Here is a 21,382-nt window from a genome sequence, read left to right as displayed (position 1 = left end):
GTTGGCTGAAGGGCATTGTAGAGAAGAGAGTCGGAGTATGTCGTTATTTAGTTAAATGGAATGGCAAATAATAATTGTTAACAAGACATATCAATCAGATGGTCACTGCTCTTCGTGGGGAGGAACATGAGGATGTCCCACAAGACACAATTGTACAGCGGACACAGAGTGAAGATGGAAGAGACATCATATCCTTACCACCGCGAGAACAATGGGCTGAAATCATTGGAGTATCAGGGCCAGCAGATGTCATCATACATCAAAGTCCTGAAGTAACATCAGATACAGCCAGAACCAAGAGAATCCGTGAATCTCCACCAACATCTCCACAACCTCAAAAGAAATATGTCATGGAAGACATTGATGATAGTGATTTAGATAACATAGAGCCTCTTGATATGGATGTAGAGACTCAGTAGATTAAATACCATTATAGCAGCCATGTTAGCATTAGTTAGGAAATAAGTAGATAGTAAGTGAAACAAAACAGTAATTGTGAAAGTGACAATTAATTAGTGTTAAGTGAAAATATAAAGTGAAGTGTACCACATATCTCGAGGGGAAGGCATGTAGTGTATTGACATATGGGGTATATTAGTGTAAGACAATAATAGTGAATGTGGGTAGATTGAAGATCTTCAGTCTGGACCTTCCATGAGCCTAACCTGTGCTGCTCATCAATTCTGAGTGCTAATTGTGAGTATATAATAGGTACTATAAAGTAAGTTTAAAATTAACGTTGTGATAAACGAGATTTAACTTTTTGACTGACGTAAAGAGTCGAAACTAGTCGACTATCCCCCAAATTCATAGTGATTTTAGGTACTATAAAGTAAGTTTAAAATTAACGTTGTGATAAACGAGATTTAACTTTTTGACTGACGTAAAGAGTCGAAACTAGTCGACACTAGTACGATTCAAGGTACTTAAATTTAAACCTTGTTGTAAATTTACAATAGTGTCTTATGAATATGAGGGTAAAATATGTAAAATCTTACTTATGTAAAACCATATAACAAGCAGTATTATTTAAATTCTTATACATATTATTATGTAGCATTCGCTAAGCCGTCCAGATTGCAGCAACGAAGGCTAACGAAACCCGTTCGTTGGCCTTCGTTGGGCCGGCCTGTACGCAGCTTAAGCCCAAACCGACCTAGTGAGTGTTTTTTTTCTCTGTGTGCGTACTCTGCGTTTTATGTCATATGTCAAATTTGCTGGTGGATGGTTGGTTGGCGGTTATTGTTTGAGTTTTGATTTTGAATATCTACCAATATTTTAGTTGTTTATTTTATTTTTCTACAACACTAGAATCTCCACTCCATTCTCCAGTTAATAATATTTTCAAACTATGGACTACTCTACTATAAGCAACAAAACTACCGACCGCACCGAAGTGGAAGAAGTTACAAATGGTGAACTATCGGAAAGGTATTATTTGCTTAAAAAACAGCACGACAGCTTATCACTCAGCTATGAAGCGACGAAACAAGAGCTGCACGATACCAGAAGAAGCTACCAAACAGCACTAGACGTACAAAGTCACTTAACAACCGAGTTAGAAACTCACCAGGCTGATGAGCAAAAACGTCGGCAAGAGCTGACTTCTAAAATAACTTTACTACAAGAAGAGATCTCCGCTTTACGGGAGGAGCGTTCAGAAACAGCTGAGCGTCATGCATCGCAAATAAACAGTTTGGAAAGTGAGATTCGTCGTTTGAAAGAGGAGAATGTGAATCAGGAGGCTAGGAAGAGTCTGGAGCGAGATCCGGTTGAGCTTGAAGAGACGCGGGCTGCTTTGTCTGCCGCGTTGAGCGAGGCGGAGGCGGCGACGGCGGCGCTGGAGGCGGCGCGGGGCGAGCTGGCAGCGTGGCAGCTGCGGGGCGAGGCGCTGATGACAGAGCTGGAGCAGCAGCGGGAGGCGGCGGCGGCGCGGCGCGAGGAGCTGCGCGCGCTGCAGGAGCGCGAGGCGGCGGCGCTGGCCGACCTGGCCGAGGCGCGCGCCGAGCTGCATCAGCTCACTGGCGCGCAGGACCACGAGCCACACGGTGAGACACTGCATACCTGTTTGCTACTTAAGGCTGTGTACAGAAAGAAAGCATTTAGGTACTTTACTATGGATATTTTTCCTATGCTGATTTAAAAAAGTATGATAATTTTTCAGCAAATAAGTTTCTAGCTTTCTTTCTGTATATATAGCTTATTGATAATTATTGTTATCCAGCTGTAAAATTTAATTTCGATGTTAATCATTTTTTCTAATTTCTTTTAGCTGCTAAAGGAAATTCTCTATTTGCTGAGGTGGAGGACAAGAGACAAGAAATGGCTAAAAGTCTGATCCAGATGAAACAGACCAACTCAAAGGTAAATATTATATTTACTCATTCTTGCTTGCCCCATCCAAAGTTAAAAAACTAACAAGGTCATTAAGAAACAAACACATATAAAATACATTTCATTCAAAGACCAACATTTTATTTCAACTCAACTTAAGTATTATGTAGGTAAAATATCTTGTTTGGAACAATACAGTGTTCTTTATTTATAGATATTATATTTCTTCATCCTTCATTACATGAGTATCTTGTATATCAGAATTTTGATCTGGAACTCTGAAAAATGCAGATATAACTTAATTCATGTACAGCTCAACTCGAAACACCCATTGTCTCAATAATTTAATGGATATACTTGTACCTTCCTGCAAGTGTGTGTCTGCCTGTAATTGGAATTTCTAGTGGGTCTATTGGTAAGTCTTTACCTATATTTACAGATCTGTAAGATAAATAGAAAATATTTAGTTCTAATAGGTTATTTTTAATATATGATTATATGATTATCATGAGCCTCCTATTGCCCAATGTTGGGTATAGGCCTCCTTTTGTGTACACATTTTTTTGTGCTGCTTTTGTACTGATGATACTAATGTTTTATTTAAAATTACTTACTTATCATAGCTTCTGTTTAACATTTGGTTTTTCTGAGCATTAAATATAATGTTAGTTATTTCGCTCTTTGCCTCAACCAAGCAGTGTTCATCTTTCAATTTCCTTAACTCTTGTGCAACAAAGTTCCCAAATACAGTGAATTCATCTGCCAAAGAACTCCTCTGTGAAGTGTGGCCTTCAATATGTTTCATTCCTTTTTCAGTAGCCTTCTCGTCAAAGTTATCAATCTTACCCTTTTCGTCATTTATATTGCAATCTTCAATGTTAAAATAAGAGTTATGTGATGCTGATGAATATGTTGAATGGTGGCTCTCATCAGAAAATAGTTCCTGAAATTATACAGTCCTTTAGCTTATAATACAATCATCATCACGACCCATTACGTCCCCACTGCTGGGGCACGGGTCTCCTTCCAATGAAGGAAGGGTTTAGGCCTAGTCCACCACGCTGGCCAAGTGCGGGTTGGTGGACCCCAACACAAGCAAGCTTGTGCTGAGAGAGTTGTCGGGTAAGTGGGGAACCCGACTGTCAGATGTTTTCAAGCCGCCCGAAGGCCTCTGACTAGGCTTAACGACTGCTGCCGAAGCAGCAACCGGGACCCACGGCTTAACGTGCCGTCCGAAGCACGGAAGCGTCCAGAAAAGCACCACTTGAAATTGGTCACCCATCCAATGGCTGACCGTGTCAGTTGTTGCTTAACCTCAGCGATCAGTTACGATCACTGAGGCCCGCTCGACCACGGACGCTTCATCTATATAATACAATATGAACATATAATTCATAAATGTTAAATTCCTTCATAAAATAAGCATGCAAGACAGGTAAATTTCCATTAGCTGTTGAACAGGTCAACTACTAAATGTAGCTTACAAAGTCAGTAATCGGGATTTTAATAAGTTTTTGCAGTAGATTAATATTTCAAATATGTATGACAAAGTATTACCATTTTGACCTCATGCTCTTCATTCTCACTTAGTTTAGGTTTTTTAATGCCCTGAATAACTCCATCTAAAAACAATAAACTCTTATATGCAAACCATTTCTTTCCTTTGAATCCCTCAGGACTATTATACAGTTTATGTGTCCTAGCAAATGTAGTTCTCAAGTTTCTAATTTTTGCTTCAATATTGCGCCTATTTTTGTGCAGAACTCTTGAAAATGCTTCAAGTGTCTCTATTCTGAATAGTTTTCTTCCATAGTTTTTATTGCGAGAGTCCCACAGTGCCGGGCTATTTTTGTACATTTCTATTAGTTGCATAATCTCATCTCTGCACCATTCATCTTCACTGCTACAATTATTGGTGGTATCCAAATCCTCATTATTTGTTATATTAGTGCTAATTTTTTCACATACATCCAAGCTATCTTTATTTAGGAAAGCCATCTTTCTATAACCATACCAAAGTTTCCCTGTAAATTTTCCATATTTTTTTATTGCAGTTGACACTTTATGATGAGTATTGGCAAATACTGTGCGTAAATTCTTAATTTTGGTCTGAACTTCAGGTGCTAACTTATTTAGAGATTCAGCAATTTGTTTGATAGCTTGGATCTTTGCTCCCTTACGATAATAGCTTCCATGTTCTTTATCCCACAGTTCGGGATGGGATTTGTATAATTCAATTAGTTTGAGAATTTCGCATTGCCTCCACAGGCTCACTTTGGTTGTAGAGTCTGATTCTTCATTGGACTCGTCTGACATACTTTCATCTCCCATTTCACTCTGAAAATATAACACATTTAGTACTTTCAGAAAGATTGCAGCATGATAAATAGAGATAATACCAAGCACTTTGGTAATCCATTGTAAAAAACACTTCTAAACTACATTTAGATTGAGTTCCCATTTATGTGATTTGTAGTAATAGTTAGTAAATTCCTAATTACTTATCTTACTTACCTTGGAATCATCTATTGATCCCTCATTTTTCCTAACATAGACTTTGCTGAGAAATGACAAAGGTTCATATCCAGACCAGACATGGCCTGTATAAGTGCCTTTCTTTAATGTTTCAGTCTTGATCTTCTTGTCCATCCTCCGGTACATGGTTCTTAGTCCTCGGATCTTCTCTGTGACAGAGCTCACCCGTTTGTTCAGAGTCTTGGCTATTTCTGTGACTGCTTTGCGTTTTTTACCAGAGTTATTATGATCAGGGTCGTCGGGGTCCCACAGCAAAGTATTATTCTTGTAAAGCTGCATCAATTTCTCAGTCTCCTCATACTGCCAACTCATTTTAAGTTTAGTTTAATGTTAACAAGATGCAAACATAAAGTTTGTTGATGTTTTTTGATTCTGCCAGCTTTGACGTGACAGTGACAGTTCCGATTATGTTTTGACATTTAGATTTCTTTATATGTTTTTTTCTGTGTTGCCAAGAGTAAAAATAAACTTTAGTGTGAACATTACAAAAAATATATTACAGTGTTCGAGGAGTTCCTGTTGTAGTTGAGGAAACAGTTGATGCTTAGATGGCTGATTTTATTGAGCCGATATTGTCGAAATCCGGCTAGAAAGACATTGTTATTTAGTAAATACATACCTGCATACCGGTAAAAATCATAACCCTCCTTTTCCCCTCACCGTAGTCAGGTAAAAATACCACTTGGCTAGGACTATGAAAGCATTGTTAGGTATATCTATATTCTTTTTCATGGGGAAAGTCATCTGATACAAACAAATACTACCCTTATTCGAATGTAATAAGGGTTCTGTCAGGTGTCTTTCCCTGTGAAACAAGGTATAATAACACTAGTGATATCGTTCCAGTTACGCCGCGAGGTGGCCAACAAACAAGCCGAGGTGGAGGCGCTTCTACATGAGAAGCAGACCGTGTGGCAGACGCAGCTCGGCGCCGCCGCGCACTACGACCGGGAACTCATCGGTACCTGCTCCATTCTGTTGTTAGCACATCAATGACAATACATTAGGGATGTAGGGCAACAGCATGCGGATTTTAACATGGGCGCGGGATGGCACGCCAATTTTCCGCGTCTCGCGTGCATATTCCTCACGTTACAATACTTAAACTCCTTAATTGAAAACACAATTGGAAGAATTCATTGGTTTCATTCATTCATACTTTTAGGCGCAGGCCACCGTACATCCAAGGATTTGAACCCACGGCCTCTCGATTGAGAGGACGAGGCCTTATCCATTACGCCACCACTGCTTTGGTTATGGTGATTATGAAAAAAAAAACATTCATGATTTTGACTATCTTTTCAAAGGTTGAACCTACCTTTAATGCTTACCTACCACCCTTCCCCTTCCAGAGAGCTACGAAGAGCGCATCAGCCAGCTAGAGGGGCTGACGGAGCGGCAACGTCGCGAGCTGGCGCGCTGGTTCGGCAAGCAGTGCGACCCCGCCAGTAACGGCTGGCTGGCCGGCGTGTTGGACCACTTGAAGTGAGTATACTGCATACATCGGCCAGCTAGAAGGGCTGACGGAGCGGCAACGTCGCATTAATGCATAAAACCACATGACCTTCTGGACAAACTGGATACTTAAATTGAAATACATAAACATTTGGTTTTGTGGGATGTACGAGGGCGGGTCAATAAGTCCGTGACTTTTATAATTTCCCGCCACTTAACTGAAAGAACAACACTGCTCCTGTCAACAAGCATCTGTCAGTAGACATCTGTCAAAATTTGCACAAGTTACGTCACTTGGTTTGTGTTTTACACCCGTTCTTAGCAACAACCGCGTGATTTAAAACATAATGGAAAAAACTGAATTTCGTGTGCTCACTAAGCATGATTTTTTTACGGAAAAAAACCATCACTGAAACCAAGGCTAAGCTTGATAAAGATTATGGGGACTCTGCACCATCAATATCTATGGTTAAAAGTGGTTTACTGAATTCCGTTGTGGCCGTACAAGTACGGAAGATGCCGGACGTCCATGGCACCCAGTTGAGGTCTCTACACCTGAAATGATTGAAAAAATTCACGACATGGTGTTGGCCGATCGGAGATTGAAAGTGAAAGGGATAGTGGAAGCCACAGGGATATCACGTGGCTCACTGGTTTCAATTTTGAATGATCACTTGGGTATGAAAAAGCTTTCCGCAAGATGGCTGCCGCGTTTGCTCACAAACGCAATCGAATGACAACTTCGCAGAGGAGTGTTTGGCGTTGTTAAACCGAAATTCGGACGAGTTTTTGCGCCGTTTTGTATCCGTGGATGAAACGTGGATCCACCACAACACACCAGAGACCAAAAATCAGTCTAAACGGTGGGTTTCTCGGGGTGAATCGGTGCCAAAGAAGGCCAAGGTGGGTATTTTGATGACCTCGAGAAACCTCATTTTTTGGAAGGGATAAAAAAATTGCAGAAACTTTGCACAAAGTGTATAGAGCTCAAAGGAGACTACGTTGAAAAATAAATAAAAAAAATATCCAAAAACCAGTATTTTGTTCAAAAAGTCACGGACTTATTGACCCACCCTCGTATGTAATAACATAAGTTGTTTTCTTTGAATAAAGATTTATTCTATTTTATACATTTGCGAGCATCGCCAGTGCAAGTATGTATTTGTCATTCATAGAGTTCATAGTCACCCCGTTATACCAAATTCCAGTTATTTATTAGTTCTCTATTATTTTCCCCAACCCCATCCACCTTCTGTTTTCAACTCCACCCAACAACAAATTCCTCTCAATTCCAGAACCGAATGCGAGCGGCTTCGCGCAGAAGTATTATCCCGCGGCGCGGCGCAACTAGCCAGCGCCGCTCAAGTACGCGACTTGCGCCGCAAGATGGCAGCACTGTCTGCAGGAAAACAACCCTCAAACAAAAATACTCCAGAAACTAAACCCTCCCCGCAAAGAAACCTTGTCATGAGAGATATCACCAACAACGTCAAGGAAAGAATCAGTCTGCCGACTAAAGTTGAAGAAGAGAATTTGCCGCCGAAAGTACAAATACAGAAGTTACCGAGTGTCGATGATGTGAAGAAAAGGGTCACGTTTAATTAGAGTTAAGGGAAGTTGTGGCTGGTGTAGATGTAAATGATAGTTGAATGTTGAATATATTAATCATGTCTTTATTAAGTACATTCGGGTTTTTCTTCTATTAAAAGAGATACATTTACATAATATTTTTTTATAAAATATGCCAAATGGCTTGTTTCGGATTCAAATGCTATACAAAGTTTATACCTAATACATTTACGCTACATACATGTAATTTTTAAATGCAGTTTAAACTTTGTTTTGCTTTGATATTAGATTGTAGTAAAGCGGTTTCGTAAAGGGTATATAATGTTCCCTTCTACCAACTGAAATGAATCGTAATTATATCTTTAACTGTTTCTTCTACTTCCTTGAGTTATCGAGGTCCCACTGCACCATACATCGCTCTAGCGACGTGTCGCCGGCGTCTTGCCGTCTCCTACATATTACTCCAGCTAAGCAGTGGTCTCCCGTGCCATCATCATGTTCTGTCTCGCTCTAGCGACGGGTCGCCGGCGTCTTGCCGTCTCCTACATATTACTCCAGCTAAGCAGTGGTCTCCCGTGCCATCATCATGTTCTGTCTCGCTCTAGCGACGTGTCGCCGGCGTCTTGCCGTCTCCCTCGCGTCGCGCTCGGTCGCCGCGCGCAGCCGACGCATCGTCGTCTCGCGGACGCAGTTGTTGAATGACGCTGAAATTTATAATTATTTTTACAATTATTCCAATTCAAAGTCAAATGTTATTCATGGTATAAATTATAATATAATATAAAAAAATTCTGATGAACGTAAATTTTTGCAAACCACTCTCCGTTTGGATAAGGGGCTCTTTCATAACATTTGACGATCATATTATGAGTCTCCCACGATTTTCACTGAGGCTCGGTCAAGAATATTTTAATCCAGGCACTACCGACCGTCTACATACTAAATTTTGCTGTCAGTTGAGTGGGCTGGAGGGTGTCCCATGCTAAATCTGTCTATTTGTGTGACCTCTACTAGAAAACTTTTCTGCCTTTCAGAAACTTTCCTGTTGGAAACAGTTATCCCTTGTTAATATTCAAAAACATCAGTTACAGTTATCTTACCAACAACATCATAGCACTTGAGATAATCGCCATCGTCCGCGGCATTTTCATAGCAATCCAGTACGGCCTCCTTACAGCCGGGGCATACGGGTTGCAGCTGCCGCATGTGAGCGGTGCGCGCGTCGATACGGCCCGCTATTGTCGACAAGTTTTGGATTGTTAGCCTGCAAAGGTTGGGTAGTTTGAATATGGAAAATGAATACTTAGTCTGGAATTATCCATCTTGTTGCCTACATAGTGGCGCCTCTTGCGAAAGCGATGATGAACCATCAAATTGACTGAAAATATGGATACTACCTAGAGAGATAATATTAGGGAAACTTTCCGTTTAAGTCTGCTGATTAAAGTAGGTACACTTTCAACTAACCCAATTTTAACATGAACACAGTCATGTCGCCATATATGAATCGGCGCAAGATCTGTTTCGTAGTCCTATATTTATGTACTCGTAGAATCATAAATATTCCTTCACCGACACTTACAGGTCAAATATACTCGATCTTTCAATAAGAAAAACCAACAAAATCACCTCACCCCCACTTCTCCGAGTGTTTCTCATCCACCACCCTGAGTCTGTCGACGAGCACCTTGTCCCTCGGGTCGACGCCAGCGCCCCGCGGCGGCGGCGCGGCGCCGGCGAGAGATGCGTCTTCTACTAGACGTTCCACCTGGATGGTGCAAAGAATAGATTTTATTTATTGCACAAATATAAGGACTAGGCCTTTGGAAGGAGACCCGTGCCCCAGAAGTGGACGTGATGGGTCGTGATTATGATGATGATGATGACAAAATATAGGATATGAGGACATGAGTTTAGTGTTTAGCTAAAAGAATTTTCTACCAGCCAACTTACAGGCGGTAGCTACAGAAAAATTTGTAAAAAATAGTAAAAAATATATTTTTAGATAACTACTTAGGTATGAAAGAAGAAAGATATCAAAAGTTGAAGGTTGTAGAGCAGTGGTTCAGAAAAATCCCCTGAGTCACCTCATTTCGGCTTACTAGTTATACCACTTTTGGAACACTGTTAAATAAGCACATGTATGTTATGCAGGTGGTAGAATGATTAAGTTCATGGAAAGAGGGAAGATCAAATGGTGAGATGATGAGCAAAGAAGAGTGAAGAAATAAGGCGATAGAGGTATGATGGACCAACTAGTAGAGGGAAGACTTGGCTTCCATTTTGGTCCAAAAATTTTGGTGCAAAGCTCCAAAAGTTTTGGAGTCAAGATATTTCATGATAGGTAAGTACTTACATACTTATCCTGTCAGGTAGGTACTACAAAGACCGCTCAGGACTCGAATTATTAATACAATGGAAACCGTACTCTGTCATGGTAGACACCAGCAGTCACTAACTGCTATAAGTCACGTGACACATGCTAACCATTTTGTTAGAGATGCTGATCTTCCGTCCTTGGTCTTCGTCGTCGGCATCGTGTGCCGGGTTACAAGGCCCTTCGGCTGGGCGCTGGCTCTGTGACTGATTGGCACCCATTTTGATCTGCTAAAAGAGTTAGAACATGACATGGGTATAAGTATAACCAGAAGGGAAATTTTCGCTCACTTGACATTATCTTCGAGAATCTCGAGATATATCGAGTCGCGTGTTGAGATGATGTCGAAGGAGCGAAAATCAAGGGCAATGGAAAGAGCAGTTGAAACCTACACTCTCCGGAAGGCTCCTTTTGTACGCCCCATTTATGAACGGTCACCCTATAACAGATTTATTCGTGGACTTTGGTCATGTTAACAATCATTGTATTGAGTCAGGATTCGTTGATTACTATCGCTGTACAAGTCACAACTGCTACCTCACCGCGTCGTGGCTTAGCTTCATGAGTTGTATGTAAATAGGCTAGGTATTATTAGGTGCTTTTTATTCACAATTCTGCTAAACAATACCTAATGTACCTACTAAGTACATGTACCTACCTAGCCACTTTAGAGTAGGAAAATATATATCCATTTTAAAATTTCAATTTCGAGGGCATCGTTTTAATTGAATCCTTGCCAAGCCATTACTAAATGACTATTGTTGAAAGTCCCATTTGCCTAGGCTTTGGAGAAGTTAAGAGTTATAACTGACCGAAGGTTAAAATCCGCAAGCTTTATAAAATAGCTAATAATATGTAGGTACAATAAATCATTAATAATTTTTTTTATAACAGACACCAAACTTTTATGAGATCTAATCAACTAATTGTTGTGCTTTTGAATGTTAAATCAGTCCTGTAATAAAGATGCTCCGCTCCATAGCCGTGACCTTGACCTTCTCGTGATTTGAGCTGATCTAATCAGATGAATCGGTAGCATCTTCCAGCACACAATATCCACCGAGGGTTAGTCCAGCTTGAAAAACAAATTACGAATGAGTGCTGTTATGCAAGTAGGCCACCCAAGGAAGCAAAAATAGGAGAAATCATTCATGTCTAAGCGAATTTTGGTATACCTACTTAGTTGTAGGGAATGGTGTCTGAAACAACATATAAGTAGGTGGTCAAAGTACTGAAAAAGGGGCATGCCGCATGCCGCTAAGGTTAAGGGGGAATGTTAATTAAGACCCCATTTTACAGTTTTTCTTTTATAACTCGTATAATTCTGTAGAAAAAAGGTTCTTTGCACTTCTGGGATTCGGTTGCACTCTTGGCACTCTTGGGTTACGAAACTTAGTTTTCCGTAATCTACAGTGACCCCCTGGGACTCATGGCATAACATTTGCATGCATTTGTGACGGATGCCCTATTGCCTGCCGGATCTGATATTTGAAACCACGTTTTTTGTTGAACGGATTAGATGCGAAGGATAACTCATATACTGTAGCGTCGCTAATCCAATAAAGATTAATCGGAGATAAGTAAATGTTGTTAGTTATTTTGTTTTGTACTGCGAGAATAGTCTAGATCTACCTAGGATAGCTACCTAAGTACATTTATACATGGTCCTTTTTGTAACAGCTTAACTACATATGTAGGTATTTTTGATATTGTTTACAAAGATATCATCTTACCTATATGACATCATAATAGTAATACCTTATAAGATATTTACTACGACCTACCTACTTAATTAATCACATGTAGGTATGAATCATCATTTACTACAACGAATTTATTGAAATTAGGTTTCCTTGTTTTTGATTAATAATTATAATCTATAGAAGATGTGTATCCGGTATCATTATTGTGATATTTGATGTAGATAAAAGTACATAAAAATAATAATAACTATGTACCTAAACTTTACTGGGACTTTTGAACATTTAAGTAGGTGCTTTTTGGTTATTATGTAACAGACTAGACAGAATGTTTTATAGATGTGACAGAGTACTTTAATTCTATCCAGACTAATGTTTTATTAATTTTATTTGATTGAACTTTCATCTGCGTTGAATTCTTTTGTATCGAACATGTGATGAACGTTGTCGGTGACCACTTTTGTTGATTCCATTATTGGTTGATTCCATTATTGGTTTATGAATTTTGATGTTAACACATCAAAATTGTCTCACACGCAATATACTGTAACATAATCGGACCCTTCCCTCAAGGTCACATGCAGACACGCTGGCCAAATCTCGGTTGACGGGTCACAATATGAATAAGTTACACAGTTTAGTAAATTACTTTATTTCCAAGTAACATAAGCTCCAATTCACATGCAATGTCGGTCTGTATTGTGTTGTTACTGGTTTACATCATTCGCGCAGATTTATTATATCTTTACTAATAAGATGGGCTAAATTTAATTCGGGTGTCATCATAGTTTCTTTAATTTTGTAACCGGATAATATTATTACCTATGCTATCGGGATAGGATGACTAATGTAGAGGAAAATTGATAGTATGACAAACATTATTTTGGGTATCACCCAATGAAAGGTTTGTTTGTAGTTACCCCTATATTGTGAGTTTTTCGACAAATTTCGTTCTTTAAACTGCGTAGTTTTAACACCTGGTTTATGCAAAACTCTTCAGCAATTTTCAGGCACATGCTCAGCTAATATGTCAGGCTATTATGTGCACTTGTTCAGCTAATAGTTGCAAGATAAGCATATGCAATCCAGTTAATTGCAGCAGCCGAGTGCTAGTGTCAGACTAATTTGGACCTGCAATGTATACATAAGTAGGTATAACGCATCTTCCGCCTCAGTTGTTATCAATGAATGTGTATAACACACAAACAAAATAAGTAAACACTCATGGTAACTTTGTAGCCACACTCAGGCTTAGCTGCGTGCAAAAAGCGTAAGTTTACGCCCAATTGTCATCAGCATTTAAATTTAACTGCCGAACTGTACCCGGTACCAAATGTGGCTACCTACACAGGCTCTGTCACATTTTCCACTGCTCTATTTGTTGGTGCGTTTCCAGTCGAGCGCGTCGGCAACCTTCGATGGAGTGTCAACAATGGAATAAGTCCGTGAGATGATGGAACTCGTTTGTGAAGATGATCTCTGTTGGCGACCGGGTGGTGACGTCATAGCACCCAGCCGCAGCGGGGGTAGTGTAGAGATGCCACTAAATGTTACAGAATTTCAACAAATTAAAGGTATATCAACAAAATAATAATATTAATTATGATGACAGAGTTTATTATTATTTCAATACTAGAGTACTATGTAGAGTACCTATATGAAAATTATAAGACAGTCTACGAGTAGACGACCGAATGGCGTAGTGGTTAGTGACACTGACTACTGAGCCGATGGTCCCGGGTTCGATTCCCGGCTGGGGCAGATATTTGTTTAAACACAAATATTTGTTCTCGGGTCCTGGATGTGCCCGTAAAATGGCCATAGGCCCGCCCCCTATTACATTGGGACTAACATAACACTCTGGCGAAAAGTGGGTGCAGCAATGCACCTCTGCCTACCCCGCAAGGGAGTACATTAGTACAAGGCGTGAGTGCGTGTAAAAAAAAAAGTCTACGAGTAAGAGCGGTGGTGGCATCAGTCGGGTAAGCGCCCGCTTCTTACAACAGAGATACGGGTTCAATTCCCAGCCATGACATGTAGGTACTAATGAGTTCTTTGATTTTATGTAGGTACACTGTATACCATGGCTGAAAAACATCTTGAGGAAACCTGCACAATGCACATGTTGGAGCTGTAGGGCGATCCGGAAAAAACGCAGCACATTCTATTCGATAGTCTATTCGAAAGTGCTGTCAACCTGTCAACAACAAAATGGCGGTGTATTGCGGTGTACAGATTTGCGAAAGTTTGACAGCTATCATTCCATAGGTCATTGTCAGAATAATATCATGTACTCTGTGGTCATTCTTTTCGAAACTCATTCGAAAGGTAAAAAGTGTTCGAAAGTGCTGTCAAGTTGACAATAGTCGCACTCGAATTCGATTCTATTCGTTAGCTCGAATTTTCATGATACGGGTACTGGTATGGATTTTAATTATAAACACTATACTTCGATTTCTGTTCAGAATAATAGAGGTTTATAATTGTTTATTTTTTAACGTTACCTATTTTGGTGTGCCAAATGCAGACATGTGCATGTAAAAATATGTGTGTCTACAGACTCTAGATACTACGCAAACCAATATGTGTGTCTAATAGAGGCTTTATTATTATAGATGCAGATTCGTGTGGCATCTCTGGCGTGTTCTAGCCGCGAGCAGGCAGATATATAGAAGATGCGAGCGCAAACATCGTTTGTTTCTTGGTTCTACGTGAAAGAGGAGTTTGTGAAGGAAACGAGTTTAACGAAAAATACGAAAATGTTCAAAGTTTTGATGCTGGTTGCCGCTACGGTGAGTAATTAGGATAAATAGATTATAGAAATAAATAATTTTAAGGATCAAGCTATTAAATCCAAATGTATATAGGTACTTATTATAAGTACATATAAGTACTTAGTCAACTAGGAAGTATTTTCCTACCTATCTCGCATTAGTAGAGTTGGCTATTTAAATCAAAATTAGGCATAATCATATTTTTTATTAAAGTACTTAGGTACCTTACCTACTACTGAAGTTTAGTCAACCTCATAATTTATAACTGCTTAAATATTGAGATTCAATAAATTTTGGTGTATGTGTTACCTACCTCAACTTCCAAAGCTCCAGCTCAAATTTATTTAAATCTTAAATTGTACATATTATTATAAACATTAAGTACTATGTCATCAATGAATCATGTGAATGAACCAACTAAATAAAACTTTAAATTAATGATATACTTAAATAAAGCGACTGACATACCTACAAATATTACGTCCTTAAACAAATATTATGTACCTGAGATTTGTTCGCGGTGGCGGTAGTAGGTACCTATTAGATACCTACATTTAATATGAACTCACATGGAGGTGATAATATTTTCCTTTACTATTATCATATTTTACGGCTACTTTATTTAAATCGTTCTGTTTCATTGCCAATGACTGTTGCATACATCGAGTGTTTTACCCTCTACCATAATTTTATTTAGAAAAGTTATCTCGAGTTCAAGTTCCAGCCCTTTTCCTAAATCCCATAAAACTCTATAAAAATAATAATTGATGTTAGTATACTGTGAAGTCAAACGAGTGATTAACACTAAACAATCATCAGTAGTTTATGTTTAATCTTCACCAAAAAAGCTTTTGTAGCAATCCATAAATACTGTGAAATAAAGTAGATTCTGGGCAAATGGATATGTACCGAAGACCACAGTGTTAAGGCACTCTTTGGGAGAGGCCTATGTCCAGTAGTAGAGGATTGAGGGCTTATCATCATCACGATTCATTTATAGCATTATATAAATGCTACGATGACGTAGTTACGTACGTATTGTAAGTACACGATAAGGATGGATAATGTATACCAATTTTATCTACTCTGTTTCTACCCCATGCACCCATTAATTGATATTATAGGTAAAAGATCTCCTGAAAAAGTTATAAATCCGGGCAGATCTAGCGCCATTCCACCTCACACTACCACAGTGTCCTTATTACAGTGGCTGAAACTAGCCTTTTTAATTTTAACTACGACGCCGACGATACCTATTAAATGAATGATAACAACGTAAACAATTTAGGCCGAAGTACACTGAATATAATGGAATCTGTAACGGTGGCTTTGGTATTGAATTTTTCCAATAAGGATACATTTTAAGTGGGAACAACTTAGAACTTACCTCAGATATACTAGTCCTTTGTGACTCGCTCCGAAGCCTTATTGTGGAACCGGGATGGGCACGATTATCCTTGATTTTATTTATTTACTTAAACCGTGCGTATTTCTGTGTGCATTATAGTAACTGAAGAAAAATTTCCGGGAAACATATTAAAATTGGTCTCGGATAATAGAATAAGCAAACATTAAATTCCAAACTAAACACGAATAATTTTGAAACACTTTTGAAATTAAATCAATTTTGATTTTGGGAATCTATGAAATAAAGTCTCAAATTGACATTGACAACACACCCAGTTACATACTCTGTGCCCAGGTGCCCAGTAAGAAAATTGAGCTATTTTAATTTAAGGGCCCGTACAGGGTGACGTGCCGCGCCAATTTCGGGTTTTCAATGCTCTTCACACAGCACACGCAGTGACACGCACACATGTAAGTTTGCACAGTGGGTCGATAAACTTTTACTCGCGAACTTTATTGACAATTATGTTCAAGTACATTTTGGGTGATTTTAGGGTAAGTAAGTATTATTCTTACTTACACTGGTAGGCACCAGGAAAGAGTAGAAATTAATAGGGGTGCCACTTTACTCTATACTCGGAACCCGATTAGCTTTCTCAAACAAATGTGGTATTTACTTGTAGAAACTACAAGTATTAAAGTGTAGATAATAAGTTTCGGGCATCCTCCAGCCAACTGAACCCCGACGACAAAGCAAAGTAAATACATAGTGTCGCAAAAGGGCTATACTAAGCCAAAAGGGGATGACTCAAGGGCTCATTCTGAACAACTTTTGTTCTACGAGATTTGCAAATTCGCGAAAAAAAATATTCGTTTTCCATGGTAAAAAGTCGGTTCTACCTTTTTTGGCATAAGATTTTTTTGCCTAATCTCGTATTGCATAGTAACGTTTGGTCAAAGTCTCGTTACGCCGAAAATCGTATGGCATAATTTTCGTTTAGTAAAAAGTTATTTCGCATAACATTGTTTAGCCTAAGGTATGGCCAAATCTTGAATAGCCTAATAATGCTATGGCAAAGGTTTATACAAAGTAATAATATTCGGTTGGCTTTAACTTTGACGGAGCGTCTCCCTACATAGCGCAAACTGGTGCCTTGTATTGTTTCCGCTGTTTGGAAAACGCTCCGCTCCGCTTCGCTGCGCTCCGCTTTGGTTTTGATGAATATGTGCACCTCCTCGCTTTGCTCGTCGTCGCACCTATTTTTAGGTTTCGATCTCATGGGGTTTGTAATAATTATATTGGTCGTTAACTTTCGATTTTTTGATCATACAATATCGTGATTTTCGGGATGTAGGAGAAAAATACCACAATTTGTACATTTACTACATACTTAATATATTATTTATTAAGATAACATTAAGAGAAACAAGATTATACATAGGTATAGACGAACATAAATTTGAGCAAACGAAACTTAGGTGTTTAAAGATTGTGCCTAAAGAGTTTTAGACGAAACGAGCCTTATGCCACATAAGTCTTGGCAAAGTGATGGTTCGGCCAAAAAAGTTTAGACCATAGAATAGAATAGAATAGAATAGAAAACGTTTATTATCATACATATACACAGACAAAGTAGAAAAAAAACAATATTTAAAAATGAAAATCTAAGATAACACTTGTGTTTACAATATTTTATCATCGTTATTGTATGATAAAAGGGGTAGGCTCAGCATAAGCTATGCAAGTGACCAAAAGGGCAAAGCACAGCGCTGGTTTTCAGCGGACCCCAATCTCATAAATCCACACATGCATGTTAAATACATTTATGATACTGTGTTAAAGCACAAACTATATACAAACAAACTATATTAAAGAGAGAAGAAAAAAAAAATTACAGCTATATTTTTTTGAAAATTACAAAATAGTTATCAGGGAGTACTCAAACCATTCGGACGCAGTAGTAGCCAAGTATATTAAACCTTTTTTGAGAAAAATACATAAATGCCCAACTAATTATGTAACATTGAATCGTTCAAACTTGATATTACTTCCATATTAACTTAAATAATTATGCATTTAACATTAAATATTATAAAGGCATCTTCTGATATTCTAAAAGTATTTTTTTTAATTTAGCTTTAAAAGAAAACTGGGACATATTTAACCTTAGAGGTGGGGGAAGATCATTCCAGATCTTTGCCGCTGCGAAACGAAAACTACCTTTGAATCCCATAGTTTTATATTCAGGAAGAACTAGTGTGTTTTCGTACTGCATACGGGTTCCACGAGCATGAAGTTTCCGCGAGCACTTCCTAAACAGGTATTCGGGTTTTTCGTCATTGAGGATCTTATATACAAAGTTAGCATAATGTAGTTTCCTTCGAGAAGCCATGTTTAGAATACCCTTTTCGTTAAGGTATGGACTTACGTGACTTCTCTTCGGAATATTAAAACAAAATCTAGCACATGCATTTTGGACCCTTTGTATAGCTTTTTCCGTTTTCTTAAATATTCTAGGACCGTAAACAACATCACAGTAGCTAAATAATGAAAGTATAAGCGAATCTACTAGAATTAAACGAACTTTCTCACTTAAATTATTTCTAATACCGTAAAGCATTTTAAGTCGGAAGAAAGCTGTTTTTATTTTTAAATTAATATGTGCTTCAAACCGAAGATCTTCATCTATAATCAGGCCTAAGTTTTTAACTTTAGATGCCCTTTCTATATTCTGGCCATCGATTATGATGATTGGATTATGATCTAAGACCACTTTTCTTTGTTGTTTTGATCCTAGTATCAGATACTGAGTCTTTGATGGATTCAATACCAAGGTGTTATTTGTTGCCCATTCCCGTACACCGTTCAAGTCATCATTAAGCAATTTAACAGCATTTTGTGTGTATTCTGGCTTGAAACTGTGATAAAGCTGCGTATCATCCGCGTATAGATGAAAATCGCATTTTTTTATACACCTGCCAATATCAGTAGTGAACAGTATGAAGAGAATTGGGCTAATAATACTACCTTGAGGCACACCTCGTGATAGGCATTTAGTTGATGACTTTTTTTCTTCACCATGTTCATTTTCTGTGACAACATATTGCTTCCTGCCAGATAGAAAAGACTTAAACCATAAGCACGTATTTAGCGACAAGCCGTAGTATGATAATTTTGCAATAAGTAGCTCTGTATTCACACAATCAAATGCACGAGAAAAATCTAATAAGACCAGAAAGGTGGCGTCTTTAGAATCGGATGCAGAAATAGCATCATCAACAACGTTGGTTAGTGCCGTAGCTGTGCCATGACCTCGTCTGAATCCTGATTGATTTGCGGGCAAAATGTTTTGCGCCTCCAAATAATTTGTCAACTGAGCACATGCCACTCGCTCTATAATTTTAGACATTACTGGTAAGATGCTGATTGGCCTTAAATCTTTGTGTGTCTCCACATTGTTATGTTTAGGAAAAGGTATAACTTTTGCCAATTTGCAACTTTCAGGAAAATTCTGTGTAGTGAGCGACACGTTAACAATGTGAGTTATAACTGGCAGAGTTATTGATAAAGTCATTCGGATCATTTCAGCAGATACGTCATCATGACCTGTTGCTCCAGTTTTTATATTATTTATAATTTTTTTAACTTGCTTTTCATCGGTAGGTGAGAAATTAAATGTAGTACCTCCGAATTTATTAGTTTTAAAGAAATTTAGCGTATCCTTGTCCGGTTCTAAACCACCCGGGGTATTTAAAAAGGCTTCATTGATTTCATTAGGGTCATTTACTGAGTTTGGTATTTCAGTAGGGTGAGAGTTATTAAATTGGGATATTTTTGACAAATGTGACCACATTTTCGTGGGATTTCTATAATTATTATTTATGTAATAGTTAAAATAAGCAGTTTTTTCTCTTTCCAGTGTCAATGTTATTAGGTTTCTTAAGCTTTTGTAGTAGTTAAAATGTTTTTCAGAATTAGTCCTGCGTGCTCTATTTAGAGCCTTATCTCTGAGCGACATCATTAATAGCATATTTTCGGTAATCCATGGGTTAGGTCGTTCTTTTACTCTAACACGTTTTAACGGTGCATATTTATCATATAGAATTCTAATTAGGTCATTGAATAAATTAATTTTTTCGTCCACGTCATTAATTACATAAATATCCTGCCAATTCAAAGAGTGAAGATCCTTCAAAAACAGTTCAGAATCAATTTTATGTAGAGAGCGAACAGAAACATACTTAGGTTTTGGTTTTGGTTTTTTTATATTAATATCCACAAGAACTAAACCATGGTCGCTAATAGCACGATTATGGTAGACTGATACTGAGCTACAACGCTCCGGAACATTTGTTAAAACAAGATCTAATAATGTGGCAGAGGTATTAGTAATTCTCGTTGGCTCTTGGACTAACTGCTCTAAATTCCGCATAGAAATAAAATTTGTAAACTCGCGGGTAACGCTGCTATTTTTTTTCAACATATCTATATTGAAATCTGTCAATATAAAAACACAATCGCAATGTTCGAAACAATCAATCGATTCACTTAAGGCTTCAGTGGCCTCACTAGGTTTGAGACCGTTTTTAGTTCCAGGCCTGTAAACTGACCCTATGGCGATGCGCATACCCTGAATTGAAAGTTCAATCCACATTTGTTCTAGCTCAGAAATTGGATGTGGACGTACTCGTGTTCGCAAACCCTTGCGAATAAAAAATCCTACTCCTCCACCTGATTGAGACTTAGGACGAGGGTTATGTTTCAATATGTAACCAGGCATAGATGGAATAAATCGATCGTTACAATTTTTTATCCAAGTTTCGTTGAGAGCGATTATATCTGGATCATAATTCAATAACATAGAACAGAGCTCGTCGTTACCGGTATATAGAGATTGGGCATTTAATAATCCCAAACGCAAACATTTTTTTCGTTGGCTAGTCATTTATCATATTAATATCATTGTGTGGAGAGTCAGAGTGGTTTGAGTTTCCCAGACAATAAAAACAGTAAAATATTAATTTTAGATACATATTAAAGTGGCATGCCAGTATATTATCATAATTTCCACCCCAGTGGCAACCAAAAAACAAGTTTTCTAACAATATTAAAGCCCAAAAGTTTTATCTACAGCATCCAAGTTACTTATTCGGTGAACGGCTTTTCCTTCTTCCTTGCGAGCAAGTACATGGCCATTCTGAGTCCAAATATATTTCCAATTCTTCTGTTTCCCGATCTCTCGGGCTTTTTGGAATAACGTTTGATTCATTTTAGTTAAACGCTCATTGAC

At 38.4% G+C, this 21,382-nt stretch overlaps 4 protein-coding genes across 5 annotated transcripts in view; 2 read left to right on the top strand and 2 right to left on the bottom strand.

The window, feature by feature from the left end:
- The first annotated feature begins 1,202 nt into the window (after positions 1-1,202).
- On the top strand, positions 1,203-7,936 carry LOC105382153 (protein Spindly-B). The gene is made up of 5 exons (XM_038105526.2): positions 1,203-2,048; positions 2,273-2,364; positions 5,716-5,830; positions 6,222-6,354; positions 7,620-7,936. Exons 1-5 carry the CDS (start codon positions 1,352-1,354, stop codon positions 7,927-7,929), a joined length of 1,347 nt encoding a protein of 448 aa, XP_037961454.2. The 5' UTR covers positions 1,203-1,351; the 3' UTR covers positions 7,930-7,936.
- On the bottom strand, positions 2,450-5,276 carry LOC105382124. The gene is made up of 5 exons (XM_038105525.2): positions 4,849-5,276; positions 3,892-4,671; positions 2,949-3,277; positions 2,698-2,775; positions 2,450-2,612 (listed from the first exon to the last, which is right to left on the bottom strand). The coding sequence occupies exons 1-5, from the start codon at positions 5,179-5,181 to the stop codon at positions 2,552-2,554; spliced, it is 1,581 nt and encodes a 526-aa protein (XP_037961453.2). The 5' UTR covers positions 5,182-5,276; the 3' UTR covers positions 2,450-2,551.
- Positions 7,937-8,313: 377 nt separating the features above from the next.
- On the bottom strand, positions 8,314-16,387 carry LOC105382126. Of its 2 annotated transcripts, none has more exons than XM_038122587.2 (5): positions 16,132-16,387; positions 10,381-10,500; positions 9,528-9,661; positions 8,994-9,157; positions 8,314-8,597 (listed from the first exon to the last, which is right to left on the bottom strand). In XM_038122587.2, exons 2-5 carry the CDS (start codon positions 10,489-10,491, stop codon positions 8,452-8,454), a joined length of 555 nt encoding a protein of 184 aa, XP_037978515.2. In that variant the 5' UTR covers positions 10,492-10,500; positions 16,132-16,387; the 3' UTR covers positions 8,314-8,451. The 2 variants fall into 2 exon arrangements, with proteins under 2 accessions (XP_037978515.2, XP_048484921.1); XM_048628964.1 differs by having other exon boundaries at positions 10,381-10,497.
- LOC105382125 (glutenin, high molecular weight subunit 12) overlaps positions 14,623-21,382 on the top strand; it is a 25,847-nt gene continuing 19,087 nt past the window's right edge. The window contains exon 1 of the mRNA XM_048628963.1: positions 14,623-14,762. Coding sequence (XP_048484920.1) covers positions 14,646-14,762 — 117 coding nt within the window. The 5' untranslated portion in view covers positions 14,623-14,645. The remainder of the gene's footprint in view (positions 14,763-21,382) is intronic.

The sequence above is a fragment of the Plutella xylostella genome, chromosome 22, assembly GCF_932276165.1.
Source record: "Plutella xylostella chromosome 22, ilPluXylo3.1, whole genome shotgun sequence".
Classification (NCBI taxonomy): Eukaryota; Metazoa; Arthropoda; class Insecta; order Lepidoptera; family Plutellidae; genus Plutella; species Plutella xylostella.
The sequence above is the reverse complement of the archived record's forward strand: the minus strand, read 5'-3'. Positions and strand labels throughout refer to the sequence as shown.

Excerpts from the sequence above, each read along its gene's own strand:
- LOC105382153 (XM_038105526.2), top strand. The coding sequence starts at position 1,352 with ATGGACTACTCTACTATAAGCAACAAAACTACCGACCGCACCGAAGTG. Across the intron at positions 5,831-6,221 it reads CTACGACCGGGAACTCATCG|AGAGCTACGAAGAGCGCATC; the intron begins GTACCTGCTCCA and ends TTCCCCTTCCAG. Across the intron at positions 6,355-7,619 it reads GGCGTGTTGGACCACTTGAA|AACCGAATGCGAGCGGCTTC; the intron begins GTGAGTATACTG and ends TCTCAATTCCAG.
- LOC105382124 (XM_038105525.2), bottom strand. The coding sequence starts at position 5,181 with ATGAGTTGGCAGTATGAGGAGACTGAGAAATTGATGCAGCTTTACAAG. Across the intron at positions 4,672-4,848 it reads GATCAATAGATGATTCCAAG|AGTGAAATGGGAGATGAAAG; the intron begins GTAAGTAAGATA and ends TTATATTTTCAG. Across the intron at positions 2,613-2,697 it reads AGACACACACTTGCAGGAAG|AGTTCCAGATCAAAATTCTG; the intron begins GTACAAGTATAT and ends TGCATTTTTCAG.
- LOC105382126 (XM_038122587.2), bottom strand. The coding sequence starts at position 10,491 with ATGGGTGCCAATCAGTCACAGAGCCAGCGCCCAGCCGAAGGGCCTTGT. Across the intron at positions 9,158-9,527 it reads AAACACTCGGAGAAGTGGGG|GCTAACAATCCAAAACTTGT; the intron begins GTGAGGTGATTT and ends CAACCTTTGCAG. Across the intron at positions 8,598-8,993 it reads CAAGTGCTATGATGTTGTTG|CGTCATTCAACAACTGCGTC; the intron begins GTAAGATAACTG and ends TATAAATTTCAG.